This window comes from Gymnogyps californianus, chromosome 21, assembly GCF_018139145.2.
Source record: "Gymnogyps californianus isolate 813 chromosome 21, ASM1813914v2, whole genome shotgun sequence".
In the NCBI taxonomy this organism is placed as follows: Eukaryota; Metazoa; Chordata; class Aves; order Accipitriformes; family Cathartidae; genus Gymnogyps; species Gymnogyps californianus.
The window spans coordinates 1,988,420-2,005,927 of NC_059491.1; the positions used below are offsets into that span (position 1 = coordinate 1,988,420).

At 40.2% G+C, this 17,508-nt stretch overlaps 2 protein-coding genes across 6 annotated transcripts; one reads left to right on the plus strand and one right to left on the minus strand.

The window, feature by feature from the left end:
- The first annotated feature begins 715 nt into the window (after positions 1-715).
- PEX10 (peroxisomal biogenesis factor 10) lies at positions 716-8,744 on the plus strand. 2 transcript variants are annotated; one of them, XM_050909603.1, is made up of 6 exons: positions 716-827; positions 1,155-1,235; positions 1,761-2,227; positions 2,967-3,142; positions 3,447-3,582; positions 6,543-8,744. In XM_050909603.1, exons 1-6 carry the CDS (start codon positions 716-718, stop codon positions 6,612-6,614), a joined length of 1,044 nt encoding a protein of 347 aa, XP_050765560.1. In that variant the 3' UTR covers positions 6,615-8,744. The 2 variants fall into 2 exon arrangements, with proteins under 2 accessions (XP_050765560.1, XP_050765562.1); XM_050909605.1 differs by having other exon boundaries at positions 1,761-2,167.
- A 1,352-nt stretch (positions 8,745-10,096) lies between these two features.
- RER1 (retention in endoplasmic reticulum sorting receptor 1) lies at positions 10,097-16,520 on the minus strand. 4 transcript variants are annotated; one of them, XM_050909607.1, is made up of 8 exons: positions 14,995-16,519; positions 14,137-14,216; positions 13,733-13,818; positions 13,076-13,180; positions 12,000-12,099; positions 11,417-11,495; positions 11,175-11,310; positions 10,097-10,286 (listed from the first exon to the last, which is right to left on the minus strand). In XM_050909607.1, the coding sequence occupies exons 3-8, from the start codon at positions 13,811-13,813 to the stop codon at positions 10,197-10,199; spliced, it is 591 nt and encodes a 196-aa protein (XP_050765564.1). In that variant the 5' UTR covers positions 13,814-13,818; positions 14,137-14,216; positions 14,995-16,519; the 3' UTR covers positions 10,097-10,196. The 4 variants fall into 4 exon arrangements, with proteins under 4 accessions (XP_050765564.1, XP_050765563.1, XP_050765565.1 ...); XM_050909606.1 differs by having other exon boundaries at positions 14,910-16,519; XM_050909608.1 differs by having other exon boundaries at positions 16,478-16,496.
- Positions 16,521-17,508: the final 988 nt, after the last annotated feature.

Sequence of the window (17,508 nt, forward strand, 5' to 3'; positions counted from 1 at the left end):
CACCTTCCAGCCAGGGCACCGGGGAGGGCTGGCATACCGCACGCCAACACTCCCGAGCTTTCCCGGCGGTTCGTGCATCCAGCAGAGCAGAGCCCCGCCAGGCGCGGCGGCCCGCCAGAGCGGCTGCCGGGGAGCGTGGACTCCCGCCTTCGCCTGGCCCATACAATTTACCTCAGCCAGACGTGGCCCACGTTTCTGGGCCGCCGCCGCCCCTTCCCGCCCCACAGGGCGGAGGCGACGAGCCCGGGCTAGCCTGCTCTGCGGCCCCGTTAAGAAGCGCGCTGGGAAAGGCAGCCAGAGCTGCGGAGCCGCCGCTGCCCGGCGGCAGTACCGGGGCCAGGCGCTGGCTGGGCTGCTGGGCACCCACCCTGCGGCACCCGAGGGGAGCCCCACCAGAAGGCCGCCTCCCTGGAGCGAGGCGGCACCGCAGCCAACAGCGGGAAGCCCGGCAGGCGGCAGCGCCAACGGCTGCCAGAGCAGCGCCCGGCGCGGCAGCAACCGGCAGCGGCCGCAGCGCTGCGGAGGCGGAGGGAAGCGGCTCCCGGAGCAGCCATCTCCTCAGCCGCCCGCCCTCCGCCGTGGGAGGCCCGTAGTGACGCAGCATCCCTGCGCCTGCCGGCGCGCGGAAGGTGCACCGCCCCTTTTGCGGTGTGCACCGCCTCTTCTGAAGGGCCGCGCCGCCTCCGCGCAGAGTTAACGTCTCCCTCCGCGCGCGATGGCGGCGGCGCCTGCGGGGCCGGCGCAGCTGGTGCGGTGCGGGCAGAAGGACGAGCTGTACCGGAGCGGGCTGCGGAGCGGGGCCGGCGCCGCGCTGCACGGGCTGGCGGGTAATGCCTCCCGTGGGGGGGGGGGGTGTTTCTCTCGACCCCGAGCCCTGCCGAGGGGCTGGGCCGCCGCCTCGGCGCTGTGGCGGGCGGGCGGGCGGGCAGTGACATCTTCAGTGCTCCGAAATCGAGCGATAGCAGCGGACCCCCGCCGCCCCAGATCCGTGCTACCTCACAGCGCTCGGGTCGGGTGATGGAGGTGGGCCGATCCATCGCGGGGGCGAGGGCGTGCTAATCCCCTGCTGGGGTGTCTGGGGGAAAATTCCCGGAGAAGGGCTTGGATCAACATGGATTTCATGTCGAGTAACTGCAGTGCACCCCATCCCTTAGGTGCCAAGAAGTGGCTGGAATGGAGGAAAGAGATTGAACTGCTTTCTGACGTAGCCTACTTCGTCCTTACCACTTTGTCAGGTACTGTGCCTAGTAACTTCCTCTTTAGCATTTCTCCTAACAGTGTGAAAAATGAGCTGTCTGTCCCCAGCGGCTGCTATTTGTTGGTGACCGCCAACTGGAATGAGACTGCTTGACAGTGATTTTCTTTAATGTGGGGGTTTTGTTTGTTTTGTTTTTCTATAAATGCCTTTTATTAAATGTGAAACCACTAAATTGTCAGAAGTTTGAGTTCAAATGCAGCAGTTTATCAACCCAGACATATGTTCTTTTAAAAGCAAAAGTTCTTTTTAAAAAAGGGATGGGTGACACTATGAAAAAGTATCCCTGCTTTAAGCCTAGAACCATTGCAGATACTGATGCTGCAGATGCTGATGTAAATGTAATGCTCACCTCATTCAACACAAAAAAATGCAACTATTTCTGAAACTCCAAAACCCGATGTGTTCTGACCTGAGCAGCCTGTCACCACTGCTCAACCATACAGAGAATGATACTGCAATTGCCATCTTACCCTGCATGTTTTCTGTTGCACACATTATTTAGGTTATCAGACTCTGGGTGAAGAGTATGTTAACATTGTTCAAGTTGACTCAACCAAAAAAAGGGTACCTTCTTTTCTTCGCCGGGCGATCTTCGTTTCTCTTCATACTGTAGTACCCTATTGCTTAGAAAAGGGATTACTGCATCTGGAACACGAGTTACAGATAGAAGCTGATGAGTCCAGAACCTTGCAGAGCAACCCAGCACTTGGCTTATCCAGTAGGACCTTAATACGAAATTGGATACAGAAACAAGTTGGGGAGCTTACAGAACAGCAGAAGAAAACAGTCTTACAAATTGTGTATGTTCTTAAACAATGCATACCTTTGCTTCGTCGACTACATCTGGCAGTATTCTACATAAGTGGCACTTTTTATCACCTGTCTAAAAGAATCACAGGAATCACGTATGTAAGTGGATGGATTTCTTGTTTGAAGATGGTGTCCACTGCAGTATTTTGGCCTCTTGGGGTGCCATGTGTGTAAAAGGGATACAGAATTTAGCTGTAGCTGATTATAATATGGGCAGAGCAGACTGGGTGACAGGGAAATTTTTAATACTATGTAGAGGGGTTACGAGTCCTTGCAGTTGAAAGGTTATAGCTAATAAATGTGAATGCACTGTCAGAAGTTAATGCCCTACGTAACTTCAGAATACTGTCTAGTCCCACGTGTCTTCCACAAATACACAAAAAGTGAGAAGTAGCTTAATAAATCCATGGGAAATACTGAAATATAGTTTTGAACAAAAATCAGTACACATTTAGATAGCATTTTTCTATATGAAGAGCTTAATTTCACATGGTCTTTTTAAGTATCTTTCAAAAAAACATCAGCCACTGGCCCAGAAATGTGTATAGACACAAGACTCCTCAGCAACTCCCAATGTCAATCTGGAAAAGAGGCATTTGACTATTTGCTCAGAGCTACATAACAAAACCAAACCGATTAAAGCAGCAGTTTTGATGGACAAACAGACAACTTATGACAACTGATCCTTGCACAAACAGCAGTTAAGTGTAGCCTAACTGAATGAGATGCATCCAGGACACATTAGACCTCCTGAGAGACAGCAGGCTGACAAGTCCTAGAAATGTGTCAATTTTTTGGACAGAAATGAGAATCCCAAATCAAGAGTTTATTAATATGGGGGGGCACAGTTTCATAAAACTGCAGTAACAAAACATATCTATTTCTGTGAATTATGTAGCTGCACTTTGGAGGACTGCAAGGAGAAGATCAGAGTATTCGATCAAGTTACAAGTTTCTTGGAATAATATCACTCTTCCATCTTCTTCTAACAATTGGTGTTCAGATGTACAGCTTCAAACAGAAGCAGAGAGCAAGGCAGGAATGGAAACTACACCGCAACCTAGCTCATCAGAAGTATGATGATTTTTACTTACTAGGAAAGAGGTGGAAGCAATGGTGGGAAATGTAATAGCTTTCATGAACAGGGAGAACACTGGAGTGACACTTTGACTTAAGTTAGAACCTGATGTAATGTAACGTTTGAGGTGTTCCTTGCTGTTTTAAGCATCTCTTAGATTTCATGCTTTGCTTTCATGTTTTTGAGATCTTCACAAAAAGGGTTAATACTTGAAGTGGGGTTTACTTTAGGATTGTGTTATCAAATATTTCTTACAAGCAGGCTAAATAAAATTAAGTAATATATAACTATGTTAATTAGAAATATGACCAAGGAAAAAACTACTGGGCGCCACTCCCGCTGCACTTTGTGTTTGGAAGAACGGAGACATACAACAGCCACACCTTGTGGCCACCTGTTCTGCTGGGAATGCATCACGGAGTGGTGTAACACCAGAGTAAGTACAGAAGGACAAATGGAAGCTGGAAGGGTAAATATGATGAAATTTCTACCTGAAAATACCTGTCAGCCTGGGCATTGAAATAATATCCTTTCTCTCACTAAGGCACCCAAAATCCCCACACGAGAGTTTACCAGGACCTATATATTTTATTAGAATAGAATGACTATGCAGTACATAGATGAGGTAAGTAAGGTGAGCAGTTTTCTGTCCCAACCATTGAAATGCAATTGGACTACTGTGGAAGTCAGACGGGGAGATAATTCCTTTATCTGCAGACCTAGGCTATAATTCTGACTGCAAAGAAACAACAAAAGTGATAATGTTCTGAAGCCTTCTTCACTTGATTTCCAGTAAAAAGGAATAAGTTACAATCAAACTGAGCTAGCTCTTATGCATGGTATTTTAAACTTGGATTTTGCTCTGGATTAATGAAATACAACAGAATTTTCATCCATTAAGGATTTTATAGACATCGTGGAATAAGACGTTGTCCATTCATTTTCTCTAAAGAGTGAAAACTGCTTGCCAGAAAAAAAGGCATCACGTGTTACTTAAAATAAAATCTTCGCCACAGAGGCTATGTCGGTGCTAGAACTCAGATGTATTACTGCAGCTGTTTTAGAAATGAGTGGTGTGATCTACTTAAATTTTCCTACAAAGATACTAGTATAGCTGTGGTAGAACAGAATCAAGCAAATACAACTTCTCAGAGAATTTCCCTAAGATCCAAATTGATCTTGACACTAAAATCAGTATAGCCAAGGACCTGTATTTAAATGCACCAAGGTTATACCTATGCAAGCTGTTAAGTTCTACGATAGATACACCGTTTGAAGACACAAACTAGAATGCAGCTTGCGATGAGCTACTGCCTTCCTAACACCACCCTGACACAAATCAAGAAACATCAAGAGTCACTTCAGATTTGCTTGTAAAGACCTAGCCAATGTTCATCAGTCTTGCCTGAATGCTGTCAGAAGCTGTGGTAGAAACTTTCATCTAGCTGCAGGGAAGGCGTGGTAATCTACTGAATTATTCAGATGAGTTTTCCAGGGTTGTGAAAATAGATGCTCTTCTTACTGGGTAGTCAGATTCATTTAATCCTTTTTTTAAGGAAAAAAAAAAAGTTTGCCTAAACCCAACCATACTACCCACCCTGCTAGTTAGCATTTTTCAGCTTATCAGCTGTTTGTTTCTGAAAGAGAAATGTAACGGACACAGCAAATGTTACGAAGTTTCAGCTGGATGTGCAAGTCCACTACACAGTGATACAGAACTGAAAGCTAGCAGGGGCTCCCTTCAGAAAACTGGCTGGGAATGAGTGTAACTGAAGCAGGTACCTAAAGACGGCCCCTTAAACTGAAACTGTCCTGCTAGACTGTAACAGAAAGCGTTCCAGACTCTTTTCTTAACGAGACAGCTATCAGAAGAAAGGAGTTATTAGAGGAATAGTTCCCATACACAGATTTCCTATCACTTACAGTATTCAGAATATGATATTTGATGAAAAACATAAGGAATATTGTTGAATATCCTTAATGCAACAATATTAATTTCTGAGTACTGCCTTCTTATGAATCTGAAATTAAAAAGCAAAAAACTTAGTCCACTTTCAAATAGAGTATGGGGGGGAAAATCACTCAAAGCTGATATTTAGCAAGCAGATGCAAAATGGATTTGTATCTACCTCCCAAAACTTTAGTTTGAGCTTTTATAGTTTCCAGTAGGAAGCTGAAGCATCATGAACTAAAGTTTTCACACACATTTTCAAAGTTTGATTAGAATAATTTAGGTAAACGATCCTTTTGCACTGTGGCCTTATTCAAGCTTATTTGGTCCCTTACGTGGTTGCGCATCAATTAAAAAAAAAAAAAGCTGTTCCTGTCATCTAGAATGAAGATTAGTCCTCACTTCTCATAACACCTCTGACTGGAAAATTGAGGAAGAACTTCAAATGAGTTAGCATTAGAAATTGCCCTGCTGACTCCCTGCTTGAAGTATCTTCAAATAATGTGGAGACAATAGAAATTTGAATGTAACAGAAGTACACATAGAAGGCTACTGACAATTCCAGTTGTCAGTTTTCAGTGTGAGTACTAGCTGAACATAGAGCTATATCTGTTAGAGGACATTTATTTTAGACCATTTTTTGCATTGTTGTCAACTCTAAAGCTGTCCCAGATGCACATATCTGTAGGTAGACAGTATTAAAAATGTATTACACAGTGATATTTCAGATCTGAAAACACCCATTCACTATAATTGCATCTTTACCTTATTCTTTGCCCTAAAGGCTTGGTGACTAATCTACTACTCGAAGAGCAGTTCAACGTCCATGGTACAGGACTTTTTGTTTCAGATGGAGAGACTTAAGCTTCTTTTTTCTTTACACTGACAACAATTGTTACCATTTTAGTAACTTTTAGTCTTTTGGAATGTGCTGACCTAATAAATCCTTTGACTCTCCTACTGGATTCACCAAGCAAAGATACAAAAATTTAAGAGCTCTGATTTAGAGAACTAAGAGTATCTTATAACACACAGTCAATATCTTTAAATAGTACTTCCAGTGTACATGAATGAATGTTTCCTCATACTGGCTCTAACTGTAGTTTTTTCTGGTTCCACTTGTTAGAAAAATTAACTGAAGAAGTAGTATTACCACCTAGATTAACAAAAAACCAAAACACACACCCACCAAAAGAACTGTTACGACTCCACCCAGTTTTTAAGCACCCATATCACCTCAAGTTGCTCTTTAAATTGGGCTAGCTTAGAGTGCTTTACATGGTTAAGCTTGCATCACAAACTGCACTGAAAAAAATGGGTTTTTTAATTATGGATGCTGATTATTTTCTAGAAGTAGCTAAACAGTTATATTTGGTTTTGGTTTTTTTTTTCACTTTTAGATACAGCAATTCAGTACGTCTATCTAATTTCCTGTCTTTTTGTAGACAGAATGTCCACTGTGCAGAGAGAAGTTTCATCCTCAGAAACTGATCTACCTACGTCACTATCAACTGTAAAGGAAAAATCTATTGTGTTTCATGACAAGGGCCTCAGCTCTCGTACCCTTTATAAAATTGTCATGCAGCTTGAGTTAGTCCAAGAAAAAGACTTTATTATAAAACTGGTAACTGCCTGTGCAAGGTGGCACTTCATTCCTGTTTTACAGAATAAATCTATTTCTGCCTCTACCCTTCTGTTTCTTCTAACATGGTTCTTGACCATATTAAAAATATGTCTTTCTAAAAAGTGCTTAACACAAATGTAATAGTTTTCTTCACTTCGGACAATGAAAAATTTAAATCAGATTCTCATACTCTAAATATAAGTGTAGATAACAAGTCTTCCAACCTTTCATAGCATGCTTAAGGTATTAGTAAAAATCTACAATTTGTAAGACTCCCTTTCTCCTGTAATATAATAATGAGTCCATGCTATAGCAGGGGAAAAGGACAAAAGCTGTACACAAATCCTTAGTTTAACTGCAGTGGAAGTTCTGATGATAAATGTATGTCATGTACCATTCTGTTTTCATAACAAGGTTAACAATAAAGCAGGTTTCCTTGATTTGACAAACTGTGAATTTCCCATAGATCAACAGAAGCAACAAATGCAAACCCTTAGTAATGCAGACTACTTTGCACACTGATCACAACATTCAGCTTCCAAACTCAAAGCTCTTCCATCACTATTAGATATCAAGACTTTTCATCAAGTATTCTAGACATTTAGACTAAAGCAACGTAACAAGTGTTGTTTCAAAAAAGGCCTAGTATGTATACTGAGAGAAACTAAGCTCAAGTATAAAACATTAGTCTTATAACACAGCTTAAATTTTGTCTGTGTGGTGTCTTCTACAGTCTAACATGGATAGGGAAGAAGCTGACTTCAGCCACAAGACCCCCTCCGTTCTTTATGGCAAGAAGGGCTATTTCAGCTAAGCCAATATTTTAGCGTATAAAGGAGGAGGGATTCAGCAGCATCACCTCGTCAAGGTTTATTCCCGTAAGTTATTATTAGTTCAGTTATATAAGTATTCAGAGCAGCAAGGAAAATGAAGATTGCTAGTTGTTAACATATCTTGCCATTCTTGCATGATAGAAAATGTACAAGATGAATTTATTTTTATTCTTTAAATACAGATGGGGAGAAAAAGCCAGATGATCCACTCTGTGGATCATGAGTTACAGTTTCAAGAAATCTTTCACAAATGGCACTGAATATGGACTTGCGGTGGCTGGGCGAGATGTGCTACAATAAGAGCACTTCTTTTAAGACGGTTATTTGTACTGCAGAGATCCTGGTTACCTAGTTAACAAATCTCCAAGTGTTATCATAAAAACCCCAATAAAATTAGTTTAACTTTTCATCATATCTATAAATGGAATAAAAAATAGTTGCTGGTAACTATGCGAACACTTCATCATTACTGTACCAAAGTGATTTTCAGAGCTGCAAAATCATCCCTTTCTTACACCAGAAAACTTTCAGGCATCCCTCACCTATTTAAAACTGTCAAGGCAACAGTGGAAGAAAAATGGTCCATATCATGAATCAAAACATGACTACCTAAGGAAATCACTGCCTGATCTCCTTACTAAGCAAATAGTAAAGAAAAACATTTAGTTGCACATAAAAACAAATAGGAAGCAATCGATGACTGGGAAGTATCTGTGAAGTTGTCAAGCCAAGTTTTTCATGCATTCTGTAAGGATAATTTATTTTTAGCACTTGTAAGTGATAAAAACAGAGCAAAGTTTAACAAAATGCCATCAAACTTGTCTGGCCGTTGCATGCTGAGAGTCAGCTAGGGAACTATACCGTTGTCCCAACATCATCTACAATCCATATCTGAAAACTGTTAATCCCACTGAACGTAGAGCATCTATGCCTACCTAAGAATGAGAAGGCATTAATCTCAAACTGCCACTAAAGTTCGAAATTAAGTGGAGGTAAAAATGTCTAATTTGCGATTGATGTCGTTAACACTGTTGTTTAGTAGGAGTCATCCCAGTTGCTAATTTTAATATTAATAAACATAATAAACATATTTTTCTCCCTGATTTGCCCATATTATTCAGAAACTTCAGCAAACCTGAAGACAGCTTCTCCAAGTCAGGGCTTTCAGGTTTTTAGGCAACAAACTGCAAGCATCCATGACCGGTACTTTTATAAGGCCCTTTCTGGATACTGTGTTTCCGTAATTTTAAATTTTGACATTACTAGTTTCCACACTGCTAATAAAACAAACACACACAAACAAACAAAGAACAACAGGTCAATGTGAACTGAAACTACCTGTCATTTTTCCAGGATTACTGAAGGCTGAATTCCAGAGCTCCATAATGACTTCATTTGACAAAATCAGATGAAAGGGTTCCTACATATATTTTCCAATTAGATGGCTGTTGAAGTTGCCACTATTCTCCATTCAGAATCTTCTAAGAGCTAATCTTTTCCTACTTTCTGCAAGTGAATGCTCCCTGAAGAGTTGAAAAAGGCATTGCATGAAGATAAATTGAGGGTAACCATTATTGAAAAGGAGCCATAAATACTGTTAGATCAATATATGTATATAAAGATAGAGAACAAGTAAAGGGGGACACTGTCTTTTAATAAATTTTGGAATTAAAAAGTCACTTAATAAAACTGCAGTTGTATCACATGAAAAAGTTTACATGCAGGCCATTTATCTCTGATTTTTTTTTTTCCCCATAGAAAATGAAAAGCTGTGTTAAAACCCACACCGTTTGTCTGCTATGGCCAGTTTAGGTATATTCTGAAGGGGCTGCATGAAGTCAGCTTAAATTAATCAAGAAACCCTTAAGTATGAAAGAAATTCCAACTAATAACAATTAAAATATATATTTTTATAATTCTAGGTCCTCAAAGGAAATTGTGATAGAGTTTGAACAAAGTTTTGAGTCATCATGAAAGAGCCCAATTTTAGCCTCTGCTAGGAGATGTAATGGTGAAACTGGCATTAAAACCCAACACAAATGAGTTACTTTAGAAGCTATATGAGTATTTTTTCCCTATTGCAAAACTCATAATTTAGTAGATTTCTTATTCCTATCTATATTTGTTTGGTTATAACTCGGTAATACCATGCATTTAGGAAACTGGCTTAAGTTCTGCATCTATTTAGGTCTACTGAATTTTTCCATGAAAACAGCACACAGCCATGAAGCAGAAAACAGCATCACGTGTGCCATCTTACATTTTTCCTCCACATATGTGCACAGCACTTCAGGGTGATATAGAGCAGGAGAACTATGTAAAAATACCCAGCTCTAAGCCAATAATCTCTCCAGTGCAATGGATCTTGAAGGAAATACATTATCCCAAATCCATGGGATTATCCAAAGTTTCTCCAACTTCTTACAAAAGATAATGAACTCAATGCAATTTGGTTAGAATGCCAGTTTCTTCAAGAAACTGGTATTTCAGATAAAAATAGCAAGATCCTCTTAAAATGAAAATTCAACTGCTTTGTCACCACTCCTTAATCATTTTTTATGAAGAAAAAAGGCATTGTTACAATGGCTCAAAATCGTTCCTTTAGTTAGAAGTAGAATTGGTCAACAGGTTGATTGCGTCTTCTAGCTAGCAAAGGTCTTTCCCACATCTTCTTTCCCTTTGTATTTCCTCTTGCCATGTGTGAAGGGTATATATCTGTACTTTATCATGTGCTGTAAGGAGAAAAGATCAATTTTTGAGGCAAGAAACTTACATAACATTTATAAAAATGTTTTATAATACACATTGTAAATTACAAAGTCCTCTAGAAAGACAGTTCTTCAGTATTGTAAAGGTAATGAAATAGCTAATCATACACCAGTTTACATCTAAATAGGGGTATGAGCCCAACCTTATAAATCTCAAATGTGGGTATACCCAACAACTTATGCAGTACAGTGAAGATTACTGATTGGGGGATCACAGGAAACTGGAGAGAGCATAGAGGTATTAATTCTTTACTACCCTTTAATCTTTAATTTAGAACTTTGAATAGCAGTACCTATCCAAAATTCTGAATGTCTGGGAAAAAAATTGGTTCTCTTTTTAAAATGCCAACAAACTATAAGTAATTCATTAAAAATGGTCTGAATGACTTGCCTATGTTCTTTTTTCCCTTCTCTTCATCTACTTTCTTGCATCAACTTGTCAGAACTTCCCTTTTCACTCATCAGAGATCCTACAAGACCTCTTCATTAAAAATAGCCATAGTTAACTGAAAAAAGGGAGTGGATGAGTAATTATAAGACTCATCCTGCATAAAAAACAGATACTGAATTCTAAGATCAAAACCTTTTGAAAGCAAGCATAAAATTTCGTAAGGTAGTGTACGGAGACTTCTTTTACCCAGTATTTTTGTTTCCCTTTGTCAATATTTGCTCGAAGTTGCAAATATGCAACCCTTGAACTAATGTTCAAGTGTTAGTTGTTCAAGGTCCTCTAGTAAAAGAAGTGTGTGTAATACATTTAATACCTCTGAAGTGCTTAACTGGATGGACAGTTTGGAACAATACTGTAAATTCTAACATCACAAATGCTACTATCTATTCTGGGCAAGTTACCTTGATTTGCCTCTTCATAGTGATACAAAATAGCATAATGAAGTACATCACAAGGATTGGCCAAAAAACAGGAACGTTGAAAGCCTCGAAGAATGTACACGCCATAGCAACCAGGATTCCTTTAGTGGCAGAGTGCCTTAAAAATAATATTAACAATTAATCCTTCAACCCCAGCTACCACTCATTTGATGCAGATATTTATATTTTTCAAAAACAGAGCATGGGCAGACGGATCCACTCACCAGAATTTAAACTCTGGGAGCCTTCTAATGAAAGGCCGAAATTCTTCATTTTGCCTTGTAGGTAAGGAAGGACCATCATCTGAAAAGAACAGGGGGGAAAAAAAAACCAAAACAAACCACAAACCCCCTCACACTAATTTTCCACACTATTCAGACTCCAGATTTTTTTTTACTTTTTATCTTTAAAAAAAAAAAAAAAAAGAAAAAAAAAGAGAAACTTTCACTGTTACACATAGATTCCAGTTACAGTGGCTGTTTTAATGTAACTTAACACTGATTTCCCAAAAGAAAATAGGTAACAGAAATGAGTGCCAGGTCACTTGAGTTACTATGGGGAGAACTTAAGTCACATAAATCTTCTTTCAAAACACAGAAAACTAATACAATATGGAATATATTCAAGTCCTCAAAAAAAAAAAAGACAAGTTTTATAGTAACTCCTGATGTTGAATTGTATAGATTTTTTGCAACTTTAAAAATACATCATGCTAAAATTGCATATCTTTACACTACTGTATCAGACAAAAAGAGCTGGAAGTTTGACTAAGTTCAAAATTATTGCAAAATGAACTATTCCTCATACCTGAATCTTCCATTAAAGAGGGGTCTACCTTTGGCGACAAGAAAGCTATGAAGAGATTTAGATGGTAGATTCCCAAGGCATATGTCACAATGTACCAACCCTGAAGCAGGGAGGAAAAAAGAGCTAAAATTAAAGTCTTCCTGAAAACCATTTTCAGATACTGATTTTTCAACAAGATTAAACAACCTGGGTTTTTCCTTCCTTGAGAAGTGCTTTTCTACATCCTCACATTAACACGAAAATTTTTCTAGACTTGTTAAAAAAATATTAAAAATTCTCACTGTATGAAATAAGCATTCTGACTCTATGAAAAGATAAAATCACCTTTATGAATCTATTTCTTTTATTTGTGTACTGACAGATAGCCTATGTAACAGTTTTCATTTAAAGCTACCTAAATACTGACTAAACTTACTGCAATACAAATAAGCAAGATAAAAAAAATAAAATCTAATAGCCTTGTTAAGCTACGTGTTTTCTAAGGTATACTAATATATAAATAATCTCAGTCTCTTAAACGTTCCTATTACTACCACCTGCACAGGTTTCACATTCACTCTGTAATCTTCAGGTTTGGGGAATAACAACTGTCAAGTTCTTAACTGAATTGCAGATTGGCATGACATAGAGGCATCTGATTAGTGGAGAAATGGTCTGCCACTGGCCTGTGGTGAGAAAAATGCTGAAAAAGCAATTCTTTATGGTTTGCATGACAGAAGGTAACCACTGGCTCCTGAACATGTTGTTACACAGCTTTAATATAAAAGTAAAAACTTAATTGCAACAGAGTTTTTGGAGGTTTATTATGTAATTTCATCAGAACTAATGGAGTATTTCCACTTTCTGTTGCCATCAGATAAATATCCTCAAGCATTCGCACATTCTCCGTTCTGAAGCAGTAAGTTTAATACCAACAAGATGTGTTCTTTCTTCAGATTAATCTACCTTCTACTGTGTGCTAAATGATACCATACGTCATTCCAAAGAAATACCGTAGTTCAAAACCAGTCTTAACACAAAAAATAGAACAGTAATGATATCTAAAACGACTTCAGCAGTAAATCCAGTTTTCTTACCTGCAGTAAATAAACTCTAATCATGTAGATAAAACTCAGACCCAAAGTTACAATCCATCGCACTGCAGTATATGGAGTAGATTTGTCTAACCAGGATTGGTAGATCTAGGAAGAAATAGAAAGTGTACATCTGTAAAATACACGATGCACAATGAATAAAGTTTATTACAGGGTAGCATTAGAAATAGCAAGCATTTGTGAAGAGCATTTTGGGAAGGAGAGTAACGTGAAACATTTGTATTTATTACGAATAAACTGAATTAAATATAAACATACTTACAAGCATTTGAAAAGTTCTATATTTTTACAAAGGCAAAAAAAAAATTCTTAATGCTTGGGGCATCGTAAAGCAATTTAAATTTTCAATATTTTATGCAAGGTTACTTTCCTTAAGATGAATCTGACACGAAATCTGAAGTCACTCCTCATTTTTGACAATAACAACATATATGTTCACTGTGCAATGTCACATATAGGCACATTAAATATTCCATTAAGCTACGTATTATAATATGTTATCTATTTTTAAAAGGCTTCAAAAGAAATCTTTTGTACAGATTTTAGTATTTCAACAACTCATCCAAAAAGTAATGAGATTAAGAATCTGCATTGAGATCTGCTTCTAACGGAGTCAGAAAAACCCTACGGAAAACCAACCTGTCCAAGTCTTGAGAAAAATCTATAGACCACAGAAGGCTTTCCATGCACAGACTCACCAATACTGTCCCCTTCTGACATGGTTGCTGTGGAAACAAAACATGATACATAGGTAACATTTAAAACAAAAAACTAAGCTCAGTGAAGCTTTGCAGTACATTATCTGAACCAGCATTTACATATGATACTCTTATGGATTGCCCTGTTTGAAACAAATTATTTTTAATGAAGTATTCTTAAGAAGACATTTATTCCAAAAGAAATTAATTTTCAAAAGAAATTGTCAAGAAAGCAAAGAACAGGGTATTTTACAAACGGAAGACAGGATCCAATCCATTTTAGGGAGGGGGAAAAAAAAAAGTCCATACAGAAATGCAGGAATGAGCCTTGTTAGACATCTTCACCTTGATAAGGCAGGAGCTGAGTTATAACATCTAAGCATTGAGATATGAACTGCAGCACCACCCTCCTGTCACCTCAGTTTCTAAAGGCAAAGAACAAAACCAAAATAAATATTTTTTTTTTTTAAAGCTGCTTAGGATTTTTAAATACTGAGTAACTAGACAGTGAAGAAGTTTAAGTTCAGGACTCTGTACACCAGTGGTTACAGACAAAAAAACTCTACTGTAAGTACCTAAACCAAAACACTGCCCACTGCTAGAATTATTCAGTGAGTTTATCTCTCTTGAACACGAACAGCTTAGCAGTCACAGAACAGTTTTATGCATGAGCAAAACTATATAATAAGAGGGCCAGAATTCTGAACTCAGGTAAAAAAAAAATTAACCAAGGGAATTATCTTTCAGTACATGCTTCTGCTACCCATTTAAGATCTTTATTTTTCTTTTCAGTTAAGCTCAACTAAGTTTTACGGTGCACTTCAAGATATAAACCAAACAAAATAAAATGGATTCTAAACAGACACATTTTTGCCACATCACCAAAAGCAATCCCTGACATTACTTCCTGGAGTCCTCATCTGTGGGTGGGACTACATAACTCTGGGACAGTGGGAGTACTTTCAGCCCTCTATTAATATCTCGAGAGCCTCAGATGATAATAAAGGTATATGAAACATTACTAAATCAGAAAAATGTAAATTAACTTAGATGCTGCAGTACAGTGACTGCTGCAAAAAATAATTTGAGACCAAGAACAATCTGAGGAGGCACAGAACCTTAAAGTTGTATATTTTTTCTGTTAACATCTGCCAACTACATCCCATGGAATAATTAGTAAGTAGAAAAAAGGAGTCCTGTTACACTTCAAAAGGTAAGAGGATTCATTGTGAGACTTCAGGAGCTGCAGTCCACTTTAATTCAAGCTATAGCTAAAAAGAAAAAAAAATCAAATAGAAATTCATACAATATAGATATAGACTTTTTCATTACAGGCAAAAGGAAGTAATTATTATTCTCCCCATTCACTGCACTGCAGAAGAAAGAAGTTACTCAGCATTATCACCTGAGCATAATTTTGTGCTTTATTTTGGGTTTTTTTGAAGTTTCCTGAATTATAAAGCCGTAACAAAATGATATTTAATCTATTGATCAGATAGCAATTCTCTGAAGATCACAAACATTAAAAACTCTCATATTCTCAAAATTAATTTTACAGATATATCCATAGCAAATATGGTCTATAAGTAGACCTAACATTACAATCTTGTAAATGTTAACCTGTGTGGATCAAGTGAAGAATCATGTATGTAAGGCTACTGATGGCTTTATGATGGAGTAGGCATTTTGCTTGGTGTAAAAAATTACATTATATGTGATTATGTATGACTGTTTATCATACATACACTTCTTCCATAGCAGACCAAGAAATACAACCAGCTAACACTGTCCGGTTTACTGAAAAGAAACCTCTCACTGGCTCAGTTTAAGTAGCATAGACTGAAGTATTATCACATGACAGAGTTAAGAATTTAAGTTAATATTTCTTATCACATTAAAACTTTACTGAAAGAACATCTGTAATTAGATGATTATCGAGAAAAGCAGTCTTGGGCATTGCTTTGAAGGTAGTTTACAGTTAAGAACACAAGTCAGATCTCATTGGTTTAAGGGAATAATTAAATATAAACAGTAGCAATCTGTCTTTCATAATGTAACATAACACCTTACTGTTCAGCATAACCAGTGATGACAACCCTTCAGCCACTTCAGTAAGGCCAATAGTCAGAAAGATATACAAAGATCAATATAACAAACAACCGAATAGCGTGCTACTAGCAGAATATAGACTGCTACTAAAACTAAACCATATTAAAACGTTTTTCTTGGCTGAAAAATACCAAGTAGGCGAATGCATGACTTAGAACAATTATGCTTTTTACCACAATTGCTATGGTAATATCATTACAAACACCACTGCATTGCTGAGTTCTTAAAAATGACAGGACCTGGGGCAGTAAAGACATTTAACTTATGCCTCACATCATCACATACAGAGAGGTACAGAATTTTCAGACAACTCTCTGATCATGGTACAGATTTTTCTTATATTTAAAACACAAATGAAGCACATAACTAGCAAAACCACATTACTGCTCATACAAGTTTCCTTATCTCATAGAGGAAACATCTTTGAAGAGCGACACACTAAAGCGATTTATTAGTAACAGGGTGAATGGACAACCACAGGAAAATAATCCATTGGTTGCGCAAACTGTTTTTTTTATTCTAAGACATTGTTTCATTTCACCCATTACAACAGGAGCCTGGCCTGTCAGAAACTCACGACTGTCTGAACAGCAGCAGCTGCATGGCACCTGCGCTCCTTGCATTTACCCGGAAACGTGGACTTCACGTACCCCGAGCACTATCAAAGACTCAACGCTGTGGGACAAAAGCAATACAACACACTTTGGGGGGGGGGGGGGGGGGGGGGGGGAATAATCAAAGCGCACGAAGGTTGGCACCGTTTTGGCACAGAGACCAGAACGAGAGGCCCTCGAGGCAGGACTGGGGCCTGCTGAGGTGAGGAGGGCCCGGGAACGGCACTAGGACAGACAGCGCCTTGCCGAGACCGAAAACGAGATCTCCGGCAGGCCCCGGGCGGCCGGCCCAGCGCGCCCCGCAGCCGGGAGGCAGCGACCGGCAGCGCGGCCCACAGGAGCGCCTAGGCCGCGGATGCGGCAGCGGTCGCCGAGCCCGAAGAAACCCCCGCCCTCCCGGAGGGGCCCCTCGCTCAAGGCACCCTCCCGCCCGGGGACTGTCACCGCCTCCGCCCGCCGAGCTGCCCCCACGCCCGCCAGCCCGGAGGCGCAAAGCTCCCGCTCCTCCCGCCCTCAGCTCCGGCCGGGCCCGCAGGCGCGGACGCGCGGCACCAGCTACTCACAGACGCCCAAAGCGGGTTCTTCCTTCCGTTCCCCCTCCCCCCGCTTCCACAAAACTCAATATGGCGTCACTGGCGGGAGAAATCCACTTCCGCTTCCGGGGCAAGAGGGGCGGGATAAGGGCTCGGTACTGCCCCGCTATTGGCCCCGGGGGGGGAAGTAGGCGTTGCCGCGGCGCCGAGGAGGGAGGTGGGTGGCGGTGCGTGTGAGGATGGGCTGGGGAAGCAGGGCGGGCGGAGAGCCGGTTGCCGTTGTGGTCCCGGCCGCAGGCAGCCGCTGCGCTACCGGCAGATGAAGCGTGCCCTCAAGCCCGCGCTATGGGCGCGACGCAGCCGGCAGGGACCGAGCATGGGGCAACGCCGCCCGGCCGATATCGCTGCGGGTTGCGCGACCTTTAGCGGCCGCGCAGGCGCGGGCCCGCTCCGCTGCTCTC

Excerpts from the sequence above, each read along its gene's own strand:
- PEX10 (XM_050909603.1), top strand. The coding sequence starts at position 716 with ATGGCGGCGGCGCCTGCGGGGCCGGCGCAGCTGGTGCGGTGCGGGCAG. Across the intron at positions 828-1,154 it reads CGCGCTGCACGGGCTGGCGG|GTGCCAAGAAGTGGCTGGAA; the intron begins GTAATGCCTCCC and ends CCCATCCCTTAG. Across the intron at positions 3,583-6,542 it reads CGGAGTGGTGTAACACCAGA|ACAGAATGTCCACTGTGCAG; the intron begins GTAAGTACAGAA and ends GTCTTTTTGTAG.
- RER1 (XM_050909609.1), bottom strand. The coding sequence starts at position 13,813 with ATGTCAGAAGGGGACAGTATTGGTGAGTCTGTGCATGGAAAGCCTTCT. Across the intron at positions 12,100-13,075 it reads TTAGAGTTTATTTACTGCAG|GGTTGGTACATTGTGACATA; the intron begins GTAAGAAAACTG and ends TCCCTGCTTCAG. Across the intron at positions 11,496-11,999 it reads CTCTTTAATGGAAGATTCAG|ATGATGGTCCTTCCTTACCT; the intron begins GTATGAGGAATA and ends TGTTCTTTTCAG.